Source organism: Aspergillus fumigatus, chromosome 8, assembly GCF_000002655.1.
Source record: "Aspergillus fumigatus Af293 chromosome 8, whole genome shotgun sequence".
NCBI lineage: Eukaryota > Fungi > Ascomycota > Eurotiomycetes > Eurotiales > Aspergillaceae > Aspergillus > Aspergillus fumigatus.
In genome coordinates, this window is record NC_007201.1 from 1,175,825 (window position 1) to 1,200,137 (window position 24,313).

The 24,313-nt window shown below is 49.5% G+C and overlaps 11 protein-coding genes across 11 annotated transcripts; 8 read left to right on the top strand and 3 right to left on the bottom strand.

Moving 5' to 3' along the window:
- Positions 1 to 169: 169 nt before the first annotated feature.
- Positions 170 to 870, top strand: AFUA_8G05050 (uncharacterized protein; the record flags this gene model as incomplete). Its single annotated transcript, XM_742217.1, has 3 exons — positions 170 to 469; positions 562 to 646; positions 734 to 870. The coding sequence occupies 3 exons, from the start codon at positions 170 to 172 to the stop codon at positions 868 to 870; spliced, it is 522 nt and encodes a 173-aa protein (XP_747310.1).
- A 791-nt stretch (positions 871 to 1,661) lies between these two features.
- Positions 1,662 to 3,608, top strand: AFUA_8G05060 (acetyltransferase SAS4-like domain-containing protein; the record flags this gene model as incomplete). The annotated part of the gene is made up of 1 exon (XM_742218.1): positions 1,662 to 3,608. The coding sequence occupies one exon, from the start codon at positions 1,662 to 1,664 to the stop codon at positions 3,606 to 3,608; it is 1,947 nt and encodes a 648-aa protein (XP_747311.1).
- Positions 3,609 to 4,043: 435 nt separating this feature from the next.
- On the bottom strand, positions 4,044 to 5,777 carry AFUA_8G05070 (neutral amino acid permease; the record flags this gene model as incomplete). The annotated part of the gene is made up of 7 exons (XM_742219.1): positions 4,044 to 4,271; positions 4,328 to 4,528; positions 4,581 to 4,795; positions 4,851 to 4,991; positions 5,044 to 5,375; positions 5,436 to 5,522; positions 5,593 to 5,777. The coding sequence occupies 7 exons, from the start codon at positions 5,775 to 5,777 to the stop codon at positions 4,044 to 4,046; spliced, it is 1,389 nt and encodes a 462-aa protein (XP_747312.1).
- A 382-nt stretch (positions 5,778 to 6,159) lies between these two features.
- On the top strand, positions 6,160 to 7,647 carry AFUA_8G05080 (uncharacterized protein; the record flags this gene model as incomplete). Its single annotated transcript, XM_742220.1, has 2 exons — positions 6,160 to 6,349; positions 7,553 to 7,647. The coding sequence occupies 2 exons, from the start codon at positions 6,160 to 6,162 to the stop codon at positions 7,645 to 7,647; spliced, it is 285 nt and encodes a 94-aa protein (XP_747313.1).
- Positions 7,648 to 9,016: 1,369 nt separating this feature from the next.
- Positions 9,017 to 10,530, top strand: AFUA_8G05090 (uncharacterized protein; the record flags this gene model as incomplete). Its single annotated transcript, XM_077805317.1, has 4 exons — positions 9,017 to 9,167; positions 9,226 to 9,837; positions 9,897 to 10,133; positions 10,199 to 10,530. The coding sequence occupies 4 exons, from the start codon at positions 9,017 to 9,019 to the stop codon at positions 10,528 to 10,530; spliced, it is 1,332 nt and encodes a 443-aa protein (XP_077661444.1).
- Positions 10,531 to 10,859: 329 nt separating this feature from the next.
- Positions 10,860 to 12,818, bottom strand: AFUA_8G05100 (DUF3807 domain-containing protein). The gene is made up of 3 exons (XM_742222.2): positions 12,456 to 12,818; positions 11,739 to 12,395; positions 10,860 to 11,537 (listed from the first exon to the last, which is right to left on the bottom strand). Exons 1-2 carry the CDS (start codon positions 12,486 to 12,488, stop codon positions 11,871 to 11,873), a joined length of 558 nt encoding a protein of 185 aa, XP_747315.1. The 5' UTR covers positions 12,489 to 12,818; the 3' UTR covers positions 10,860 to 11,537; positions 11,739 to 11,870.
- Positions 12,819 to 12,970: 152 nt separating this feature from the next.
- Positions 12,971 to 15,067, bottom strand: AFUA_8G05110 (HVSL domain-containing protein). Its single transcript, XM_742223.2, has 3 exons — positions 14,310 to 15,067; positions 14,037 to 14,262; positions 12,971 to 13,982 (listed from the first exon to the last, which is right to left on the bottom strand). The coding sequence occupies exons 1-3, from the start codon at positions 14,644 to 14,646 to the stop codon at positions 13,553 to 13,555; spliced, it is 993 nt and encodes a 330-aa protein (XP_747316.2). The 5' UTR covers positions 14,647 to 15,067; the 3' UTR covers positions 12,971 to 13,552.
- Positions 15,068 to 15,742: 675 nt separating this feature from the next.
- On the top strand, positions 15,743 to 17,505 carry AFUA_8G05120 (uncharacterized protein). The gene is made up of 2 exons (XM_742224.2): positions 15,743 to 16,786; positions 16,844 to 17,505. The coding sequence occupies exons 1-2, from the start codon at positions 16,118 to 16,120 to the stop codon at positions 16,967 to 16,969; spliced, it is 795 nt and encodes a 264-aa protein (XP_747317.1). The 5' UTR covers positions 15,743 to 16,117; the 3' UTR covers positions 16,970 to 17,505.
- A 405-nt stretch (positions 17,506 to 17,910) lies between these two features.
- AFUA_8G05130 (uncharacterized protein) lies at positions 17,911 to 18,545 on the top strand (the record flags this gene model as incomplete). Its single annotated transcript, XM_742225.1, has 2 exons — positions 17,911 to 18,148; positions 18,229 to 18,545. 2 exons carry the CDS (start codon positions 17,911 to 17,913, stop codon positions 18,543 to 18,545), a joined length of 555 nt encoding a protein of 184 aa, XP_747318.1.
- Positions 18,546 to 19,494: 949 nt separating this feature from the next.
- Positions 19,495 to 21,351, top strand: AFUA_8G05140 (ER oxidoreductin; the record flags this gene model as incomplete). Its single annotated transcript, XM_742226.1, has 2 exons — positions 19,495 to 21,164; positions 21,225 to 21,351. The coding sequence occupies 2 exons, from the start codon at positions 19,495 to 19,497 to the stop codon at positions 21,349 to 21,351; spliced, it is 1,797 nt and encodes a 598-aa protein (XP_747319.1).
- A 675-nt stretch (positions 21,352 to 22,026) lies between these two features.
- pex13 (peroxin PEX13) lies at positions 22,027 to 23,525 on the top strand (the record flags this gene model as incomplete). The annotated part of the gene is made up of 3 exons (XM_742227.1): positions 22,027 to 22,081; positions 22,171 to 22,686; positions 22,762 to 23,525. 3 exons carry the CDS (start codon positions 22,027 to 22,029, stop codon positions 23,523 to 23,525), a joined length of 1,335 nt encoding a protein of 444 aa, XP_747320.1.
- Positions 23,526 to 24,313: the final 788 nt, after the last annotated feature.

Sequence of the window (24,313 nt, forward strand, 5' to 3'; positions counted from 1 at the left end):
TCGTGAGAAGATGATTTCAAGTGTAGGCCTGCATGGAACAAGAGTTACCAGGTAGAGGAGCTCAATTTGGAGGATTTATCGGGATAGAGAAGAGCAGAAAAAGGGAGGAAAGGGTTTGTTAAAGAGAACAGAGATGGTGGGACGCCTGCCATGATTAAGAAATGGAAATATGGTTCCAGTGCCGACCCCATTTGATGCGATGATGAAGATTGATCGCATTAAGTTCAACGGCCGTTCTACAAACATTGCGGCGAGTGGAAACAGAGTGGACACTGGGAAACCCCCACGTCTGGACCCCACAGAATGGAGGCCTGTTAGGAGTCGGAATCCAGATTGCGTGGGCGAGACTTTGGAGTACTCCGTAGATCAGAGAGCAATTGTAACTCTTATTGATATTATTGGTGGTGGAGTTGCATCTGATGACATTGGAGCATGCGTCGGAACTGATGCGGCAGCTCGATTCTACTCTGTATGTAACCCACGAGGACTTGGAGAAGATGTAGTACTACTATTTGCTACGGAATAGGATACCTTTTTGGATCATCCTTTCCATGAATGTAGTATGGAATTGAAAGATCATTCGAACTACTGCTATGGAATGAGGCTGTGACCCCCACGGACTCCTCGATCATGGTGGCCTATGAAGGTGGGGACTCTCCATTCTCCAACAGAAGTAGGGGCAACAGCAGCAGGAGGGCAGTGTATCCCGGTAGATGGATATCTCTCATTCTAGGAGAAAGAATGATCTTTCTGATCGGCAAGAACTCCGATGAATGCAGCAGGGGAGTCATCTTTGAGGTTGAGGAATCCCTCTCTCGACTTGTCGCTCATCTTCCCCTCGTTGTGTGGGGGTGGGGGATATTGTTGTAACTTGCAACTGCCAGCAGGCAAGAAGTGTCTCTGTCGCTGTCGATGATCATCTGATATAGACTGACCTCGAATCCTCTATCATATGCCTTTCAGCAGCTGAGGTATGGTTGGTTTCTAAAAGTGTTGTTTCCAGTCAAGCTCAAAATTCCATGACTACTGACTGCATCCCCGCATTTGCATATGACCACGTTGAGAGGTGGTCTTGATTGCATTGCTATCAACTACGCTACAATTTTCTCTGTGGAGTATTGCATACTGACAATGGCATCTAATAATCCGCATTCTCATTCATTCATCTGAAAATCCCGTTTCGAGTTTCCAATGCCTTATTGTTCTCTAATCCGTAGAGTCATTGGGTCTGACAATAGTGATTGCGGATGAGGACAATGCTGTATTCTGCTGACACAATAATACATATTTTCCCGTTTCCATGTGAGCTCCTATTCCGCAAATCCTGTATTGGGCCATACCACATCCCTGTAATTAATGGCGACCGCGGAAAAAAACAAGAAAAAAGAACGCGACGACGACGACGACAGGGCGACGAAGCAGAAGAATAGGTCTGATTCACCTTCCATTCCAGGTGCAATGGCAATAGAGTCAATTAATTGAGCAACACAAGATGAATTGAGGCACCATCATATACCTGTCTTACAGCATGTTCCTATATATACCCTCCTCTTCAGATTCATCCCATATCCATCCTTGTCCACCACCAGCATCATCTTATTGCATGACGAGTCCGTCTCATCGAATGACGAGTCGTCTACCGCTGCTGCAATCAGATCATCATGGCCGTCCGATCGAGGCCATCCCTGCGCTTCTCAGTGCGACGGGATGACAATGCCTCTGGTCATGATGACGACGACCACCAGGACAACCACGACAACACTTTGCTGTCTTCTCCTCCCCCTGCAAAGAGGCCTCGGCTTCAGCAGCAACAGCAACAGCAACAGCAACGTCGTCAGCCACCTTCATCCCGCCGTCGCAAGAGCTCTCCCGACTTACTTGACACAACTATTGAAAACTCCAGTCATCGTGCTCCCCCGTCATCCAAACCCCCTCAGGTCGTGCGACCGACCGCTCATTCGCCCGTCCCTCCGCCGCCGCACTTATCTACGCGCCGGCCACCTGCTCCCTCCACTGCCGGCGACAGCGTCTCTTTCTCGTCCTCGTCCTCGTCGTCCAACTCCGCCTGTGTTCCGCTCCCCGGCACCCCGCACACTGCGGGACGATCTCATGAGCACCGTCATACTCCGCTTTCGGCTTCTGCCGCGCTGTATATGCATGGTGGTAGTGGTCGCGAGTCGCCGGATCCTTTAGATATCATCTCTCCTGCCCCTACAAAGGCCAATTCGCAGCCCCGCAAAACACCCACTACGTCCACTCCGACATCTACCACCCGTTCGACGCGCCGGTCTCGCCCGCGGCAATCTATCGCATCGGACGTGGATGCGCAGAAGCCCTCTGAACAGACGAGCAGTAGGAGGAAACCCAAATCGGCCAATCCAAATACCGAACCGCAATCGCAGCCCAAGGAGGAACCCGCGAATCCCAGTTCAGCCGCACCAGAACAGCGCCGGTCGCTCCGGTCCAAGGATAGTAATTCCCGGCTGCGGAGCGAACTGGCGTCGTATTTCTGGAACTATGAACAGATTCTGAGTCTGGATCCTCCGAAAACCGTGGAACTACTGACCGAGAACACCACGATCAAGTTGATTGACGACCTGACCGAGCCTCTGACCATACAATCTTCTACTCCTGACTCCGAGTCCCCGTTTGGGAACCCTCTGCTGCAGCTCCATGACTGCGAAAAGATATCTCTGCCGGAACCAGAGCCAGAGCCGAGATCAGACGCCGCGCCCGGAGATGTCAAAGAGGAAGACCCTCTCAATGACGGATACTATTTCCGCGCCCACCGGAGAATGGAGCGCCAGGAGAAACAGCTCCGAAACATCGAGCGCGAACGCGCCCAGCATGAGAAGATGCAGCTGGAGCGTCTATTAGACGAGCTCAAAGGTCACGACTGGCTCCGTGTCATGGGTATTACTGGCGTGCACGAGCACGAGAAGAAGCTCTACGAACCCAAACGCGACTATTTCATGAAAGAAATCGCAAGCCTGATCGAGAAATTCCAAATCTGGAAAGAAGAAGAGAAACGCCGGAAGCTCGATAAGGACAAGCCCTCGCGCCGCGCCGAGATATCACCGTCCACCGCTCCCACGAACAGAGACCACACTACCTCCCAGAAGCGGAAACGTAGTGATCGCACCCCAGATACTACCGCCGAACGCCCAACCCACAACGGCGCCGCCACCGCCGACGGCGAAAGCGACGGCGAACCCCCAGACCCAAGCGACGTGGACGCCTGGGCCGCGCATCAACTCCAGCAGGAAGCCCGCTCCGCAACAGCCGGCAAACGGCCCAAGTCATCGACCGAGGCCCCACGACGTCGCAAATCCTCCGCCAACAAATCCTCCACCGCACCGCCCGCTGTCGCAAAACCAGCAACCCCTCCCCCTCCCGATAAACCCTTCACCTCATTCTACGCAAAGCCTCATCTGCGCGAGGCTGCGCTCTCGCCACACCGCAAGGGCCGCGTCCGCCTGGCGTTCGGCCACCCCATCCCCAAGATGGAGGTGCGCGAATTCCAGCCGCCTGCGGATATCCTGACGCCCGAGGCAATTGACTCCTGCCGCAGGAAGCGGAGACGGATGAGAAGGGAAAGTCGCGGCTGACATGTCCATATCCTTTACACTGGTCGTCGCTTCTTCTTCGATTATTGTTTTCAGTATTTCAGGTACCGGTGGTGTTTTAGGTTGGGATGGTGTTTACGGGATATCCAATCTGGCAAAGGGCAATAGGGCGCATACCTAGCATGCATAGCATTTTTACTTGAGCGCTGCAAGCATATTGATCTCTCGGATGTTACATTTTCTTTGATCTGTCTGTTCTCCGCATACATGTGTACAATTACATCATCTCTTACTGACCAAATGGAAAATAAAGGAAACAGACGAATTCAAGACGAACAAAAAGGTACTTCATGTCAAAGACATTTGACGAATCGATATATACAAGGCAGCCGATGCCACTGTTCATTGCCCCATATATACAACACCCAAAGCCAATATGTCGTGCAATGCAAAAAGTGTCGCAAAGATGAAACAATATTAAGCATTATTAGCGCACGAGAAGCTCATACTGCTGGGGTTATCATGGATCGCCTTTCCGGAGACGTACAAGCCCAGACCACAAAGCACGGCGCCAAAGACCAGGCAGAAGAGATTGACGATCGTCAGAAACATCTTGCGCGGGGAGGACAAGTACTGGCCCCGGTTGAGGTAGAGCCAGAAAATACCGCTGAGCCCGTACGTGAACCAGGAAGCGAAGAGGGCAGTCTGAAGATGAACGAGTCAGAGATTAAGGTGAAGAAAAAGGACGGGAAGAGACTTACGATCAAGCTCAACAGGTTGCTGAAGACTGGAATGGCTTCGGCGATGATCCAGGCGACGGTCCAGAGGGAGAGCGCGATGGCGACCCAGGAGCTCACGGCCACCCAGTCCCTTTTGTGGATCCGCTCTTTTTTGTTGGCGAAGATGCGGAGGTAGACGTATTTAATAGCAACGTGGCCGTTAATGACGCCGGCGATGATGATCTGAGCAGCATTAGTACTGGAGACATGTTTTCAAATGCCGGTGTGGACCTACAGTAGGCAAGGCGATGCCGTAGGCAACCTTGGAGATTAGCGGATCCGCGGACCCTAGTGCTGGTGAAGCAATCTCGTCACCTCCGTAGACGTAGATGACGATGGCGGCGATGATGTAAAGGCAGACATCGACGCTCTGCAGCAGCATCAAGGCCTTGGGGAAGTCGCGAGGATCTTTCAATTCAGCCATGAGACCGAAATAGGCTGCGTGCCCGGCTGCGTGCCAGTTAGTCGGGTTGGAGTTCGAGTTCTACAAAAGACAGGAACTCACAGAAAGCAAAGACGATGTTAGTGACGGCAGAGAACCCATGGACCAAGTCCGTGTCGACAGTTGCCATGACCTTTCCACCCGGATGCTTTATAATTACGCCGATCATACAAATAATCACCGCGGAGATAATGCTGATAAAAGCTAGGGTGGAAGTTAGCTGCCAGATCCGGCGTCAAACAGCAGGTCATCTTACAAACTAGAGAGAGCCAGGACATCTTCGCCAGAGTCCGCGGCAAGGACAATATGAAGGAAACAATCAAGCCCGCAACACCAAACACAATTGAACAGGTCCCGTGATCCGTGAGCGTGTTCATGGCAATAACAAAGGTGAGAATATGACTAGCCATAATGAAGACGAGCAATAGCATCTGGGCTGCTCCAAGAATCTCGCGGCCCCAGCTGCCAAAGACCACCTCACCGGCCAGACCCATGTTATGTACCCACGGGTACTGTAGCTTGAATTGCCCAAGAACATATCCCGTGTACGTTGCGATGATACCGAGACTGACCAAAAGAATGACAGAACTAAAGCAAAAGAAGATTCAGCAGCCGATCGAACGGGGGGCTCAAAAGTGGTCAACATACGGGACCAGGCCCAGGCCAGCGACAGCAGCAGGCAGCGACAGAACACCCAGCGAGACAGTCTCGGCAACCATCAGCAGACCACATTGCCTATGACGGGAGGATATTGTCAGATGGTGGTTGTCCTAACAGTCATGGGCACTGAATATGAAATACCTACCACCACTTCATGACTTTATATTTGACCTCCGCATTCGACTCATCGCCAAAAGCATCTTGCCTGTAAGCAAGCGTAGCGGCATACTTCTTCTCGTCTTCGGCCAAAGATGCATCCCGGCTAGCAATGCCCTTCTCTTGTAAATTCTCGGGGTTGGATAGAGGAGGATCATTGACACTCTGAATCATGATGGGCGTTTTCCCCTGGTCTAGCAACTTCTTCGTAAACCCAAACAGCAAAATACCAAGCTTGGTGTATAATACAAAAGAATAGAAATGCTGCAATGCTCCAATGATTCAAGCTGAAAAAGCGATGGTAGAGCAACAGCCCTGTTGAGAGGAAATTTCAACCAGGAAAAGCACGGAGGAGCTAGGAAGATAAAGAGGCAGAAACACGATGTAGATCTCGACTCTCCTCGGATGTTATATTCCTTCCCTTCATCTTGCCCCTGTCGGCCAGACTGACTGAGATTCTGACTCTTGACTCTGACTCGGGGCCATTCGATGGGAGTGGAACCGCAGATTTCTATGTCCCATTCCATCATGCTTTGAGCCTTGCCCGCCACCAGCGATGGATCGCGTGGTTGCAGTGGGCCGTGAGAAATCCCACTTCGGCCAACAGAACGAATCATCCATTTCGAACGTAACAAAAACTGTTCGCAACGGCGGTGTCCATCCCGAAAATCCGCAAAAAAATTATCCGCTGTGGGACCTGGGGAAGAAGAAAAGCAAAACACGAGGCTATCCGATGTCTGTCTGCGGTTGGACGTTTGCAAAAAGCCAGCTTTAAGAGTTAGAGATTTGGGATTTGCGAGAGATACGCGCACTGGGAAATCAGGGAAGAAGAATGATGACTGTCAGACATGAGCTACTGAAAGATAGAGCAGTCGAATAAACTGGCCGCATCTTGACTTGTCTCGCTGCCAAGGGACTAGATAGTCCCAGGGATCTAGATTACTTAAGCCTTTCCTGGTGACGCTTTCTGTCACCACCACCACCACCTTACTCCTACTACAGTACACAGTACATTCGGAATATTTTTCTGAGGTAGATTCATCATTACTAAAGTCTGCCTCTGTATTGGTTATAATGCTCAAGATCAAATCAATCAGCGTCAATAATGAGTTGGGATCGGACAGAACAGGATTGTCCTGCCTACAGACCGAATGAATTAAAGGTCCCTTGGATTTATGCCACTCAATGCAGATCTGCCGTAGCGCTAGCAGATTGGTTATAGTTGACTACGGAGCAACTAGTTAACTGCTCAGTAGCTAGTTTAAGTAGCTAGGTCAGTTGACTAGTTCGTTAGTTAACTACGTGAGGGATGCCTTAAGTCATCCATCATCGCTCGTCCATCTACTCCGTCCAGATCACTTTGTTGGGCTTACCACTACGTAGCTACACCAGTCTGAGTCCAGAGGAATGATCTCGTAATTCATCCAACCTAACAACAGACTGTTTGAATGGACGCTTTAATCTAACCTCTGCCTAAAATTCCAGTGAGGTTTTGGTTTAAGGTATTTTCTGTGTCGGAAAAATCCGCTGTCTACTCTGTTATCAAATGAGAAGCTTTACACTTGTACTCCGTTATATCTGGCCAAGTCGACAATCGTCATATCCGATCCGAAGAAACTGGGGCTTTCTACGAGGTCCAAGGCACGGTTCCGCAGCATTTCGGCTACGAGCTACCGCTTAACCATGTAATGCTTTGATCAAAATCACGGCTACAGCCGGATATTTTGGTTTTGAAGCGACATGCTTTCCCCCGTGGATATTACCCCGGACCCCGCACAGAACCCATGTTTTGTCCGGTCTCCAGGGTCCAGGCATCATTCCCCGACTTCGACGGTCCCACTACTTCCGATAGTACGAAGAGGTGACCTGAAGAGAATGGAACCAAATCCACTCTCTGGTGGCCACGCAAGTGCGTCCGAGTGGACACAGTAATAGTTGTTACTCAATAGATACCAACTCCCGCCTGGCCGAATCGTGTAAAATCATTGCCGTCAGCATCTCGAAGCACCAGTGTGGAGATGCTCCATCAGTTACGGCATATTGACTCAGTTTCTCGAGCGGGGAAGATAGGTGTTTTGCTTGTCTATCCCCGACGAAGTAGTTCGTAGAGTGCCATCCATTCGGCGAACGAAAAATATTTCGCAGAGGAGGTCGGGCAAGACAAGCCTCGGGCGAGAAGCTGGATAGCTCGGGATCGGTTGACCACGGCTCTTTACGTTTTGACGATGATCATCGGCGTTCTGCTGGACTATCTCGATCAGGTTGGGAGTAGCACACCTGCTGCTGTGCCAGATACATGGGAATATCGACATGACTAGATACTTGTGAAAGAATTCGATCTTTGATCCGTCAGATTCGAGACTAACGAAGCAAGATTTTACCTCCTCTTCATTCATAAGGCTGATCGTTGACGAATTCAGTCGACAATCTCTTGTGGAAACTGGTGGCAGACGAAGCACCCACACATGTCCCTCGGAGGGATGCAGTCGACAGTATCCTATGCCAGAATGGCCTCACAGCAACTCAGAATCTTGATCTTGGTCATCTTCTGCTCTGGATCACCGACTCTAGAGCATTTGCACGTTGAGCCACCACCACAACCGAGGACAATAACAGACCTATATCCCATATGAGAATTGCTTCTTATTTGGAGACGTCCTTGGACCTGCGATGCCAATATGGAGTAGTCTGGTATCAGCTTTTACTGCTCACGGAGCGCCGTCTAGAGCCGTCATACTCTGAACACACCTTGTCAATGAGAGACCAACCCAAAACAGCTGCGAACAGACTGTACCAAAACTTGCCTATGTTTCCGTCGACAGACGCAGGAAGGATGTCAATTAACAAAGATGAAAATCAAGAATTATCCAGCTGCTTTTGAGTGCTTTCGAGTGCTTACGTCTCCACAAAAGTGAGCAGTGACTCCCATGCTACTTGCTTTTGCGGAGTGAATGTCAGATCTGATGCATCGACCATGCATCGTTGGATGGTGCATGAGTCCGTGACCCCCACACATCAAATTGCGGGGTTAGCACTTTGCCTCCATACAACCCTGTGACAGGCAACGGCAGTTATTTTCAGTTAATAGAGAGCATGTTCACGCAGCAATTTGAAAAGCAATTGAGAAAAGCACTATCAGTATGGGGCATAACTTTTATGGCAGAGTTCAGACAATCTGCATTGCATTCAAAAAATCGGTACACGGAGCGCCGGCCACATGTCCGACCTGTTTAACTGGCTTACGCGATGTAGCCGCGATAGCCTAACTAACAGTAATGGTGACCACAATGACTCAGGTGAGAGGGGCACGAGGAGCGATACCGACTGACCATGCATATTTAATTGCCAGCACTGCCAGCAATGGCTGGGAACTCTCTCGTGGAGCCATTGCAGGCTAGAACCTTCAGTAGGCCATGGACAGGGAGAACCAGAATGACGGCAGCGTAGAGGACGTGGAAAACTCGACCTCGAAGGAGTCGTCTTTCTTTACTCAGAAAGATGCTAGCCAGGTTGTCGGCAGACTGATTAGCACCAATTACGCGGTGATGATGGCCGGTTTGAACGGTAAGTTGTTGCTCACAGCTGGTGTGTGGGAAAGATCCGGACTGATCGATATATTCAGACGCTGCCACCGGTGTGCTCATTCCATACCTTCAGCCTGCATATGATATTGGCTTGCTGAAAGTGTCCATGGTCTATTTGATCAATTTCGCCGGATGGCTAGTGGCATCTTTCGCCAACATTCACGTCTGCTCGAGGCTGGGAAGCGGCGGGACACTGGTTGTCGGAGCCACGATCCAGTGCTTTGGGTACGTGCTCATGTTCTGGAAACCTCCATATCCTCTTTTCATGACTGCCTTCTTTTTCACCGGCATGGGCGTTGCTTTCCAAGACGCACAAGCGAATGTTTTCACGGTCACGGTCAGGAACGCGCATCGATGGCTCGGCATTCTCCATGCTGTTTATGGAGTCGGCACGATCATCGCGCCGCTAATCGCAAATACTATCGCCTCTCGAACACCGTACTGGCACTATTACTACCTCGCGATGTTTATTCTGGGGGTGATCAACGTTGTCCTCCTGGCTTGGACGTTCCGGAGGGGTCTATTCAAGCCAAACGTCTCTAATGCCAAAGATGCCAATGCCGAATTGAAGGCCACACTGACCAATAAAGTGGTCTGGATCTTCAACGGCTTCTTCTTCCTATATGTCGGTGCTGAAGTAGCGTCCGGAGGTATGGAGCTGACTTGCCATCACCCTCTGCATGCAAGAGCTAATATTTGAGCCCCCCAGGCTGGCTGGTCCAATTCCTCGTCTCCGTCCGACACGGAGATCCCAAGAAAGTAGGCTATGTGGCCTCTGGGTTCTGGTCGGGGTTCACACTCGGGCGGGTCCTCCTCGCAGACATCACGCACAAGCTCGGTGAGCGTCGGATGGTGTTTTTCTATATTGCTCTCTCCATAGCGCTGCAGGTCATGTTCTGGCTGATACCGAACATTATCGCGAACGCAGTCACCGTTTGTCTTCTGGGTGGGTAGCTCTTTCGAGCCGACCTTCTAGTCATCCCTTGAGACGGTGGCTGACATGGTTGATAGGCTTTTTCATCGGTCCATTCTATCCTGTCGGACTATATGTCCTGACGAAAGTCATCCCACAGGAACTTCACATTGGCGCTTTAGGTGGGCCGTTTAATTCTGCCGAAACTCTCTCCTCTTTGCATTTGATCCTTGTGCTGATTTTCGCGCCAATAGGCTTCACAGCGAGCTTGGGACAAGCTGGATCGGCTGCGTTCCCCTTCATGACTGGAGCAATCGCTTCAAAGACAGGAGTACAGGTTATGCAGCCGATTATGGTTGGCTTGTTGGTCGGGATTGGGATATTCTGGGCTCTGCTCCCCAGACAGCTCTCAACCAGGTCCGCCGGATAGTTTAACCACGCAGCTCACGAGGAAGTGAGAATGGAGTCGACCAGGAGAACCTACGATCACGTTTCATTGTTGGGATAAGGGAACGCGTCCATGATGCAATGCAGTCACTAGTCATGGCTGATGATCTGTCGACTGGCTCCGGGTCAACAGAAAAAAAAGTTGGCCTTAGCAATAGTTACCAAAAAGAAACAGTTCCACAGAGCAATGCCCCATCCAGCTCGCACGCTGCATGCAGTCTACATAATACCGATGTAACACCAGCAGCGTTTTGCATTGATATACACAGCACAATCTATCCTAGCGCATCCCTCTCCGGAATGAAACAGTAATGGTGAGATACGTGCTAGCATCTACTACCGGATGTCAAAATACACTGAGAGCAAGTGCAAAAGCTAAACAAATGGAATGATCCGGTTGACATTGTCTTTATGGATTTCTCGCCTATATATGCTCACCGACTCGATCACCACTGGATTAGTCTGTAGGTGGTATCTGCGCAGAGTTGAGATCGCGGCAAATTCAGCAGATTTTCGGACTGTTACATAGATCGCGACCTCTCCGACCTTCCAATGTATGCAGCCCACGATCCGCAAGAGGTCGAAGACTCACAGGTCAGAACACCCCCATTCATCTGATTGTACAGTTCCTCGGGATGTGTCAAATATCTGTATCAAACCGTAGTGGCCCAACAAAACCTCAGACGGAGTGCCTGTGTGGCGTCAGGTCCAACCACAACCAGACTGAAAAAGGCTGCTATGTTCTAGTCTAGCCCGAATATCACGTCTTGCAGCCGCCGCGGCGTTGCTTGCGACGCCTACTCGTTAACGGTGTTGACCGCCAACTCAGTGGTTGCCCAGGCAGAACTGTATTGCTGCCTGACAGCTGAACGGTCAGGATCATTGCAAGCTCCTTGTAGCCCCCCAAAGCGATCCCGCTCATCGAGTAGACTCGGGCAAGAGATTGCTTGCCAATATTCCGCTTTTGCTCTCCAAACGATCGGTCAAGTTCTAAATGATTCGGACAATTAGTGTGATGGCTTTAACAACGATAACATGCAGAACTGGCGCCAAATACTAATGTCAGAGAGAAGATTAAAGTCGTCAGAGTCTTACACAACCGAAGATGGTATGACAGTCCGACTAAGGATGACTGATACATAAATTTCATCACGGAAAAGAAAGCGAGTATGCGCAAAAGGGAGCACTCACGCGTTTTGGGCTAAGCAGTCTCCAATTTATTGCCAGAAAGATGACCAACAAGAAATCCGGCATGAGAAAGGTCAAGGCGGAAGGGCAGCCGCTGCAGAATGTCATATGACTGATCGTCGACGCAGAAAATCCTCAATCCTCATAGGATATGATTCTGCGTCCAGCAAAGTTTGGACCACGAGCATGGGCTTCCCGCTGCACGGTAGCATCGTCATCATAATCAAGTCTTTCTTGTGAGCCTGCCTCATCTGCCCGCTTCGTTATCGACGAATCCTTTGCCTCATGCGATTCCAAGCCACTGCCCTCTTTCGCATTGGGTATCTTCTCCTGCTGACTGCCCGGAATACTAGAGGGCCTGTCCTCTTGCCCTTCAGCAATACCCCCAGCAGCTTGTCTCACAGGCGTTGATTCACGGGCCACCTCAGCTAGCTCCTCTTCTCGCAGTTGTTTCTGGCGAAGTAACGAGTGGATTTCACTATGTCTGAAGATGCGGATCTGCTCGTCCGTGAGAGTACGCTTCACGCCATCTGGGTAATAGCCAAGGCCATCATCATCATCGTCAATGTCATCATCTACAGTCTCGCCATAGATGTAGTCAAGCGATGTGACTTGCTGGCTACTGGGAAAATGTTTCGCTTGAAAGGTTTGCAAATCTTCCTGGATTTATGGTGATCATGAGCTTTGTCGTATGCACGTCATCACCTAAGAAAAACTCACTATTGTGACGGATGGTATCTGTAGACTCGGCATTGTGGCCCGGGGGCATGCGCCGCAAGGAAACCTCTTGATTTTCAGGAGTGCTTGAGCTTAAAAGGAGGATGAGGGAGGATGGTGAGTTAGCGTGAGCGCAGCTCGGCCCAGTCTTACTATGGTACGGTATCGTATTGCAAAGTACACCGCCTGGTGCGTTACATAGATACCTGAACTTAGAACACTAAGAACGAAAATAAACTGCGTTGAAGTTCAGTATCTTGAGGGGACTACCTCTTTCCAGAATTTCAAATCTTGCATTGTTCACTGCATAGGTAGGTATGAAGTTCACTCGAAATCAGAAGAAATAGGTAATTTTAGCCAGGCTAGAATTTACTAGAAGACTGCAGTGATCTTCTAGCTAGAAAGACTTTTCTTCACCTGTTTTAAGTAATCTGGCACTGAGGTGACTAAAGAATCTCTATAGAGCTGCGAAGCTGCAGACTAGGCTTGAATATTAAAGACTAGCCTAGTTCCTTCTAGGCGACATCCGATGTAGTTCCCTTGACCTGATCTATAATAGACTAATAGTATTAGCATACTTTTGATTATCTTTTATATGTTAGGACAGCAGATCCCAAGCTGGCTGGCGACTTTAGTAGCCTTCAAAGCATCATTAACCTCTGAAGTCTGTTATCGCTTGGCTATAGAATTCGAGAAGAAATTGAATACCCGCGAGCTGGACGTGCACGATGATGAGGATATAATGTGCTGAACTAGTTTTAAGTCTGGGTTTCCCTCTCGAAGCTTCTGCAGGCAGGGGCTAGCGTCATGGTCTCTGCGACATACGGGAAAGGAGGTGGTGAAGGCGATCGATCACCTTGGACAAAGGTCGCGCAGCCTCAGCGCAGCACTGCTACCTACTAACAACGAGAAAGGCAGCAGTCATGGCGCCCGAAGTTCTCTTGCTCGGTAGGTACATTTAGAGCCACTTTATGCAGCTCAGGGCTCGCCAAGTACAATAACCTTGACAGACCAATGAAATAAATTAAGGAGCTGTAATCATTTTTCCTCTTAAAGGGGGCTAAGTATATGTCATTCGATTTCACCAATTAACGGTTCTGCTATATCACAGAAAAACTTTGTACAGTCGAAAGGGGTATGCTTGAGATGTTGTTCCCAATTTTGACCTTCACACAGTCAAAGTGAATGCTCAGAATTCGTAAGCGGCGAATATCTACAGCATCAATCCTCTCCTTCTGCTCAGTTGTTGGTTCTATCAAGCTCCAAGCGAGGGAGACATGGAAACAGTGAGAAAGCTCTTCGGGCTGTGTATGCGGTTTGATATTTTCATGTCGTCCAAGTCTGTGAACTGGGCTAGCCGGGTTACCCGCATACAGCGATGGTTGACCAAAGTGAGCTAAGGAGCGGTTTGACAGGCTGAGGAGACGGTTCAAGTTATCGTTTGTGGGCTTTGTCACCCGTAGGACAAGGAACCACCGCGTCCTTTCGTAATTAGAGACCCAGTCAAGACTGCAAGGGCTGACAGAGAATCTGGACAATCCGTTAGCAATCCGACTTTCGATGGGAGAAGCGCTCAATACTCACGCTGGAACTACAGATTCTTGAAGAGCCGTTTGAAACATATCCATGAAAGGCTGTCTCTGTTCAGTGCGAAGAACTACTGGTCTGGAGAGACTGATATGAAGCGGAAGTTGTACACCCAGATCGCTTCTTAATAAGCTATGGATCTCTCCTGCATCTCCCCCCAGCTTGACTTCGACTTGTGATAATATACCATCCAAGACAGTGAGTTCTGCTTTCGACGGATACCCTATCGAATTCAGTCCCTATCGGTGAATTTTGGGCAAGAAAACTCACACTCTAGGTATATATGGGTGGGCCAGTTCCCTTCAACATGGGGAATGACACGCTTACGGCCTCCATGAAGGCTCGGGTCGTCTCGTACACTCACGCGAGTGCTGGAGGCATACAGATCACGAAATGCAGTCGGTAGTGGGGGTAGAGATGACACTCGATCATCGACGGATGAACTGTTGTGACGGGACTTCTTTGCTGGTCTGGGTGGTTTCTCCTCACTCTCTTCTGTATCTGACTCAGTACCAGAGTATTGCACCAAAGCCATCATGGCAATGGGTAAGGTAGAAATTGAGCCAAGAAGAGCGTTGAAGAGGAGAAAGTGTAAACTTACTGTCATGGAATTACTGTTTCTTACCAGTAACCTACCTTTACCTATAACCCGCCGTCACTAACCAAGTTACTTTTAAGCTAGTAGCTTTATTGCTCCCATCGAAAGGCTCGATTGTAATCACAATCATCTCTATGCTTATTTCTTAAGTTACGGAGTAGACTGTTATCAAGGTGTATTAGGCGAAGCTTTTGGTGGTCGAAGTGTGGAACAAAATGAGCCTAATCAGTAGGGAATAAAGAAGAATTGCATTTGGTGCAAGTGAATGCACTATTGAAAGTAGATGTGCCGTTGTCCCCATCGGCTATAAAGCTTCTTGATCAGGGTTCATATTTAAGTGACTTGTTCTAGAACGAGGGAGGCCGTGTCATAGAGTGTGGGGTAAATGCCATAAAGGTAGCACTGACATCGAAGCATTGCAGATTTTTCCACAATCCATGACGCTCTTATGGCCGCGACTCTCTGAAGGCTAGACCGATCTTGTAAGCAGGTCCGACGACAACTTTTATCTACTGATTGTAACAGTGATGGAAGGGTGCTCTGTTTCTATGCTTCGACTTAGTTTTGCACTTTGCCTAGACTACAAATGGGCCTTGGTAGTTAGTAGTGCGCTCCGAAGTCTTCCAACCTAATGATGAGCTTAATCTTTGTAATATAAATCTAAAGGAAGCATATTAGCCCCTCAGCAATGGATTGCTTACGGAGTAGATACTTTGTTTCAGCTGAATACGAAGGACATACAGAACAGAACCTTGTGGCTGTCTTATGCTGACCAAACAACGTTACAGGGCATGTTCACTGACAGGAGATCATTGAGTCATATTCAGGCACTCGAACGTAATGTCCATCATAATCCATGGATCGACGGGGCGGCCGGAAGCCTTCTGAGGCGAGTTTTCCACAGGTTCTTGGGCTTGACCCATTAGTGTCATCATCGAGTCCCGTGGCCGATGTAACCGAATGGGTCTAGTCATTCGGCAAGACCCATGCACTAAGCCAATAAGGTATGAACGGCAATCACTAAGCCCAAGAGGGAGGGGTGGACCACTTATCGATAAGCCCCCAGGACCCTTGGGTATATCCTATGTATACGCAAGTCAGTCACGTCACTCTTTGGTCGTACATTTTGTAGACAGTCTTTTCTCTACTGTTTCTGAGTGATCTTCCTCCTTCTTCTAATTCCTCTCTCGAACGTGCTTCTGGTACCTTTTCTTTTGAGCTTATAAATGTCGACAATCATCTTTTCTTTGCTCAGAAACATCGCCATTTTGCTTGATCGCATTTTCAGACCCCAAATCGGACAGTCAGCCCCACTTCATCAGAAAGTATTCGGTAAGATCTGTAAGCTTGCAGTCGATAGCGCAGAGCTACTATTTGACAACTGCGTCTTTGTCCAAGGGAGGGGATTCCAGAGATTATTAGCCAGAGGAGTCTCTTTTCCCTGAGCACTTCTCGATCATCCATTCAAGGTCGAACAGTCATGATGTCCTCCGGCGACTCTATGTATATGGCTTCGTATCCTTCTCGTTGGAATCAACCTAGTCATTATCCTGTGAACGTCGATATGGCCATGGAGTCGGGGAGCGACAATCCCTTCCTTCGCTATATCTCTCCTTCTCCTACACCTTCTCTCTCTTCATCTACTCCGACTCTTAACACTGTCACTTTAGAACGCTCGCCTTCTGTGCCTTCTATCTACTGGTCTGGCGAACTTGAGCACCAGCCAGTAGAGCCAAGGAGAAGACGGAACACATATCACCCTACGTACGCTCAGCAGAGCACTCAAGGCAACCGCCATCGCAGCAGATACCGACGAGGTTCGTTTCTCGTTACTCCAGATGTCATTGATCGCCTGGACAATGCAGGTGTCTTCCATTACCACCATGAGAGCCCATATGACGCCGTCTATGCGGAAAGAAATCATGACGCCAAAACTAGCCCGATTGCAGCTCTCGAAGACTCCAACAAGGAGGCTCTCAAGGCTACCCCAGAGGACAAGATTGCCGATTGTCTCAACAGCCATCGCCCGTTAGATGGAGTCGCATTCTATCCTCCTGGAACTACAGACAGGGAAGGTCGAACCTACGAGTATGAGGAAGGAACCAACATGATGAATGACTATGGCAATTTCGTTCGTTTCCCAGGCTTGGTAAGTCATTCCAATGTTCATTCGTAATGAAATTCCGGAGACTGATCGATCTATTAGAGATTCACTGAAGAAGACTTCAGAAATGACCCTTTCTACAACAGTCCGCTTCCAAAGCCATTCGAAATTATCCGCAGAGCATTCAATCGTCATTGCCGCGGTTGGAAGCGCAATAAGACCACCTGAGCGTTGAACAATACAGCTTTCCCGCAGATTGCTACCACTATCATTGAACGCACAACTCTTCACCACCGCAACAATCAAGATCCTGCCAGCGGTGTACAATTTTGTCACCTAACAGGCTCAGTCTTCCCCATTGCAAATGCGGAGCTATATGCTTGGTGCCGCCAATCAAGAATATGTCTGAATGACTTCTCGACCTGCTTTATGAGATCACGACTCGAAATATATACGACACGACACCTACGCTATTACGACTATATACCCTATAGATTGGTGCACTTCATGAGACGAGGGCTTTTAGGAGCGGGAACTCAGGAATTTGGAAGAGATACCCGGACTTTTGGGCGCAATTTGGAATCATGTAACAAGGGTTTTTTTATGCCTGCATGAGCTTTTTTCCCTTCATGTATGTAACTCTTGCTATATGTGGTGGCAGTATTGGAGTCGGTCACAACAGGACTTAAAGGCTCTGTGGGATATAGTTTTGGGTAATATTACGCCTGCACTACTAGAATGCAAGGCACGCTCAATCATCTTCCATCAATCAAACATTGGATTGAAGTCCCTCTTTCACCCCTCCCACTCTTTCTAGAATTCAATTGACAGCCATGTGCTTAGCCTAGGCATGTAGATTTGGTCAAATATTGACTTTCCAAATTGGTAATGCGCGGTCACAGCGCTCTATAAGCCTATACTTGCCACCAGTGTCTGTTGCCTCCTGGTGAGCAGCTTATATAGCTGTTGCGTCATGTTCTATTCATCCTGATATCAAATTGCCCCAAATCCTAGCAGCATGGCGACTGTTACATAAATGATACGGTGTTTGTTTGCCTCCAGGCAGAGAAGATATGAGTATGTTTTGCTGCATGAGATCCAACCTTCAATATCGGTCGCATTCTTCACTACCACATCTACAGCGACACCTAGGGTTTTCTGACGAAGCCATGGCTGAAGTTCGAGCCCACTCTCCGCTTACCCTGAGACCTGTGCACCCGCCCAAAGTTGAGAAGAGGGCCACCAAACCTTCAATCGCGAGACATGTCAACATCCGCGTCAACGATCCGCTCGATCATGACGCACCGGCCATTCTACACGAACCTCGCAGCTACAACTTCAACGAATCCAAGGGATCAGCCGTTGTATTGGTCAGTGGTGCAGGCGGTGGAGTTAGCGGCCCTGGGAGTATCTTATCTTTGCCAACGCTGTTTGATCCTTCAATCTGCGGGAGATCGGCAATTAACTGCAGTGTACTGTGTAACTAGGTATTTACCCGTCGATCGCAGACAAGCTGGCCCTTCTACTCGGTATCCCGTCTATCAGACTTGACTACAGAAGACCTGCGAGGACGGAGTATTGTTCCGCCGACATCGTAGCCTCTTTCACCTACCTGCGCGAGCACTTCAATTCAACGACCTTCGTCCTCATCGGCTGGTCCTTCGGCGGAAGTCCCTGCTTCACTGTCGCAGCTCAGGATGACCGCGTCCGCGGCGTGGCTACCGTTGCCTCTCAGACTGCGAATACAGTGGGGATCAAGAGATTTGAGTCCACGACCGGTGCTCTTGCTGCATGGGACCGATGACAAGGTGCTTTCGCCGGCGTGCTCGGAGACCCTGTATAGGGAGTACGGAAATACAGGGCCCCGCGAGATTAGACTGCTTCCCGGGAACGACCATGGACTCACGAGACATTCCACTGAAGTGGAAAAGATGATCTTTGAGTTTGCTGCTAAGACTCTTGGCTTTGAGAAGCTGCTGGATCAGTCGTCGGATCAGGCGGGAGAGGATCTGATTGAGAGTCGGGATGAGAGGATTAGAGAGATGGTCGAAGGACACGACCTCGAGGGGGACGAGAGGTTGCAGTAGATGATGTGTTCGTCGTCGTTTCCTCTGAGTGCAGGCATGTAGTAGTGTCTGTCCATAGGATAAGACATATAGGTCAATTTACACAGCTGTCCTCTTTGTTCGTTTGACGTTTGATAAATAGCGATGTTCCGGAATGGCATGATCTTGACGCCTTACCATGTAATTAAAAAATGACAAAAAATGACTCGACCAATGGAGATATCGGTAGTGTTCAAATGAAACCACCTGAAATGCGGCGCGCATTCCATAGCCGTCTTGGCGATCATCATCCGATTACTACTACGATGAAGGCCACCTTGTCCTTCTGAATAGTCTTATTGAGGACTTCAAACATACCACGCTGTATAAATAGACCCCACAATATAGATTGCATTTCTCTTTTACTCCTCTTCCAAACTCTTTACATTGCACCAATATCCTCTTGTCCCTTTGCTATTGCATGGTCTTCCAGTCTCCTTGGCTCCGTCTTTGCTTTGATTGATAATCCTCGACAGGCCCACTTGTCTGTTTTCATGTGAAGGACAACAAGCCGACTATTGACTTCATCACTCCTCTTGATCTAATAAACACATTACTAGTATATGCATTTCTGAGAACTTGATCGCAAAATGCGCTCCGCAGCCAGGGTCTTCTACCTGGCAGTGTTCGCCTTTTTGAGGTTTGCAAATGCGCAGGACGAACAGCGATATGACCACTCTGTTTGCGCGGTTGGTGGCTTCTATTACCAAGAATACTTCTAGGACTGTTTCTGACTACGTCTTTGTCCAGATTGATCCCTCCGCCACCGTCTCCGATGCCTGTGTTTCCTACGTCACCATTGATTCTCTCAACGATCAGATTTACAGCCTTCTCCAATCGATCACGCAAGAGACGGATTTTTTTTCATACTATCGCCTAAATTTATTCAACAAGCAATGCCCGTTCTGGGACGATGCCAACAGCATGTGTGGCAATATCGCCTGTTCCGTCAATACAATAGAGTCAGAGGAGGATATCCCGTTGACGTGGCGCGCGGAGGAACTGAGCAAATTGGAAGGTCCTAAAGCCGGCCATCCCGGCCGCAAACTTCAAAAGGAACGGCCCAGTGACAAACCGCTTCAAGGCGAACTCGGCGCAAACGTCGGGGAAAGCTGTGTGGTCGAATACGACGACGAGTGCGATGAGCGCGATTACTGTGTACCGGAAGACGAAGGGGCCAGTGGTAAAGGTGACTACGTCAGTCTGGTAGACAATCCGGAACGATTCACGGGCTACGCAGGTCCAGGAGCCCATATGGTCTGGGATACCATTTATCGGGAGAACTGTTTCCTGAAGTCGCCTCCGGAGATGGCACTTTCCCCGCACCCTTCTCTAGGTGGCTTGCAGGCCGTCAACGACTTCCGAAATGTATTGCAAAAGGAGATGAAACGGTCCGAACAGTTGCCGTTCGACAATGAGTGCCTTGAGAAGCGGGTCTTTCATCGCGTTATTAGCGGCATGCATGCCTCCATCACGGCCCATCTCTGCTGGGATTATCTCAACAAAACCACAGGACAATGGCACCCTAATTTGCAATGCTTCAAAGAGCGTCTGCATGACCACCCAGAGCGCATTTCTAACTTGTACTTCAACTATGCGCTTGTCTCGCGGGCGGTGGCGAAGCTGCGGAAGCACCTTCAAAATTACACCTTTTGCATAAGCGATCCCCTTCAGGACAGGGAAACCAAGGAGAAGGTGTCGCAGCTGACTGCGATCCTCGCCGATCGGCCGCAAATCTTTGATGAAAATATCATGTTCCAGGACCCGAGCGCACCCGGCTTGAAGGAAGAGTTCCGCAATCGCTTTAGAAACGTGAGCAGATTGATGGACTGTGTTGGCTGTGATAAGTGCCGACTGTGGGGCAAGCTCCAGGTGAACGGATATGGAACGGCTCTGAAGGTGCTGTTCGACTACGACGAGACCAAGAATGGCGAAAATCCACCACTACGGCGAACTGAGCTGGTCGCGTTGATCAACACTCTGGGCCGCATTTCCCATAGTTTGGCTGCTGTACGAAGCTTCCATCGTGCCATGGATCTTGGACAGGGCCAGACTTTCGCTATCATGGCGGGAACGCCCATGTTGAAGCAACATCCTGGCGGTCGGAAAGCGAAGGTCCTCTACAAGGATGGAGGGTCGACGTTCTATTACGAAGACGACGAAGACGATTTCAAATATGCGACGGAAAGATTACCATGGGAGAGGAGACCGTATAAGGAATCGGATACTGCTTGGGACAGTTTTACAGCTGAATTCGAGGTGGTGTGGAACACATTCGTCTACGTCCTGAAGAGTTGGTGGAATTTGCCGAAAACTTTGTAAGCTTTCCTGATTTCTGTCCGTCTCCACAGTGACTGACCGCTGATTCTGTCTTGCAGATGGGAAATCTTCGTCCTGGAAGCCAACCGGGCCTGGAGTTACTGGCTGGGTCTCCCTGTGCCGCCGCGGTCATGGAGAATTCGACTTCCTCAACGACCCCAGATTCGCAGCCATGACGAGTTATAATCGATTCCAGCGTACCAGACCATGCATATCATGACCATCGGCGCCTGCCGAACTGTATAGACAATGGGGGTTTGATTTTGTTTCGCGGCGTCTAGAGTCGGCGTTGCATCTTGGGAGTTCGGGAGCGCATGTATCATATGGGTAAATCTACTCAAATCGACGAGGAAAAATCTCAATTACTTTCAAATGGTCAGCTGGGTTTTGTGGCGATATAATGTAGGAGTGTATTCGGTATAAGGGAACAGCTGTGCTTGAGGCTCAAGAACAGGGGTCATACATCAAAATCAAGTCACTGGAAGAAAGTGATGATATATGGTAACATTTATTGTGCAAGCGATGATAGAAATCATATGTGTCGATCTATAACCAACCTCATCATGATGGAATAGGCACGGCGTTCTCCGGCTTAGAAAGAGTTTCTTGTCGGCAAAAGCAGACAGCCTCGGCATCTGCGGGCCACATGGGCTCTGCAAATTTGTCCTCCAAGCCAAACGGGTCCACCCCCATCTCCATCTCCTCTTGACCATCTCCTGCGTCCCCTCTCTTCTGCGCATCCACGTTTCCACCATCATCCTCATATCGATATAGAGACTTGCCATCTAGGTCAAACTCGTTACCTAATTATTGGCTGGGCTCAAATGCGAGGCTGGTAATAATTCTCCCCTCCGCAACTCCATGGCGTCGGTTTCGCCACCCAAACCGTGGGAGAGAGCAGGCACTGCTGGCGGTGGTAGGTGACTCGCTGATGTTGTATACTTTTTCTGTGCTGTCTCTATCATCGAGAGCTTGATCGCTAACGTTGTTGCTTCGCTTCATCAGGCACTGTGTTATCAGCGTCCCCCGCCGGTAGTTCGACCATGACTCCAACAGCCGTCGCTGCGGCACCGCCGACCGCTACCTCGTCCGTATCCGCAACCACCTCAACAACATCATCCTCTACAGCTCCCTCCTTACCTTCTCGCCCTGACACATTAAACGCTGTTGTAAACCGGACAGCGTCAAACTACTCCCCCTATGGCGCATCACGGTTCGGTACCACGCCGTATGGAACCGGCTATGGTGGCTATGGCGCATATTCGTCGCCATACCCCCGCTTCGGTACGATGGGCTCTATGTACGGAGGCTATGGTGGCTACGGGGGTATGTATGGCGGCATGGGAGGCATGTACGGTGGCGGCATGCCTGGCGACCCCAATGACCCCAACAGCTTGACGAATTCGTTCAGCCAGAGCACGCAGGCTACCTTTCAGATGATTGAAAGTATTGTGGGTGCATTCGGTGGGTTTGCTCAGATGCTTGAGAGCACATATATGGCGACTCATAGCTCCTTTTTTGGTATGTTCCTGTCATCATTGCCCTTTTTTTTTTTTTTTTTTTTTTTTTTGGGGAATATTGCTAACTTCTTCAAAGCCATGGTCTCTGTTGCCGAGCAGTTTGGCAATCTGCGTAATACGCTTGGGTCCGCTTTGGGGATTTTCACAATAATCAGATGGTTTCGAACTTTGATTGCGAAGATCACGGGGCGTCCTCCGCCAGCTGATGCTGCCTCTCTTACCCCGTCTGCCTTTGCGGCCTTTATGCATGGGCGTTCGGCGCCTGCTACGCTCCCAGACGGCTCTCCTGCTCCTCCGAAGCCTTCGAAGAAGCCATTTTTCATGTTCCTTATCGCCGTCTTCGGTCTCCCCTACTTGATGGGCAAGCTCATTAAAGCCCTCGCGCGCTCACAGGAGGAACAACGGAAGCAGATGATGCTAGGACCAAACGGGGAACCCATGCAAGCGCCATTGGATCCATCGAAGCTTGATTTCTGCCGAGTCTTGTATGATTACACTCCCGAGTCTCAGGAAAGTGCTGGCATCGATCTGGCCGTTAAGAAGGGTGACATTGTCGCTGTTCTCAGCAAGACGGACCCCATGGGCAACGCATCTGAGTGGTGGCGCTGCCGCGCTCGGGACGGCCGTGTTGGCTACCTCCCAGGACCTTACCTCGAAACCATCCAACGAAGACCTGCGCAGCAGGCTATCACCTCCGGCAGCGAAGCGGGCAGCCGCACCAATACTATGGCATCGGTCATTGAAAAGGGCCAGGTCGGCGATGAGAAGAAGCCAGTCCTGAAGGGGAAAATGGGTGACATCTCGCCGGAGAGCTTTCAGAAGAGTGCATTCTACTCATAAGCTGTGCCATTACATCTCCTCGTCACCTTATCAGCTTTATTATTATCACGACAAACCATGAACAAGAGATATGACGGCATATCCTGTTCTGGCTTACGTATCCCACTCTTTCTCTCAGTCATTCTCGATGCATCGATGTTTGTGACGGTTTATGAGTTCTGGGAGAATTGAACGACGACGACAGGATACTGTTGTTTTTGGGTACACTTGGACATGGATGTTTTCTTTTTCTGCGTTTTATCTGTTCCTACGTTTGAGCGAAGGGGTTCCTATCTATACCATCTACTTCTTATTCCGTGTATACTTTATCCAATGACATCTACTCAATACGCCGACATGCAGTTCGACTGTCTCATCACACACTAGGTGTGGCAAAAGTACTCCATGCGCAGTTTATAAAGGAAGGTATCTTTGTTAATCAAGTCGTCCATCCGTCATCCATATCTGTATGGCCAGGTCTGGCAGTGATATGAATCCGGGACACCGACGTAACAGATCCAACTGATACACCCCCCAATGATCATGATTATGGATCAGCGTGTGTGAATGAAAACCGTGGCCCATCTCCTCCAGACCTAGGTTTCAGTTGGCCGGTTCTCCGTACAGGCAGTCCATCCAGGCTCCAAACTCCAGACCAACTAAATCCATCAAAGAAACACACTTATCCACTACATCACGCATCCCTTGTAGGAGCCTAGGAGAGTGTCGCGTGTCGTGTATCCACACACTAACAACGGGAATCGTCGTTAACGTTACGCACCATCCCATCCGCCGTCTGCACTCGGAAG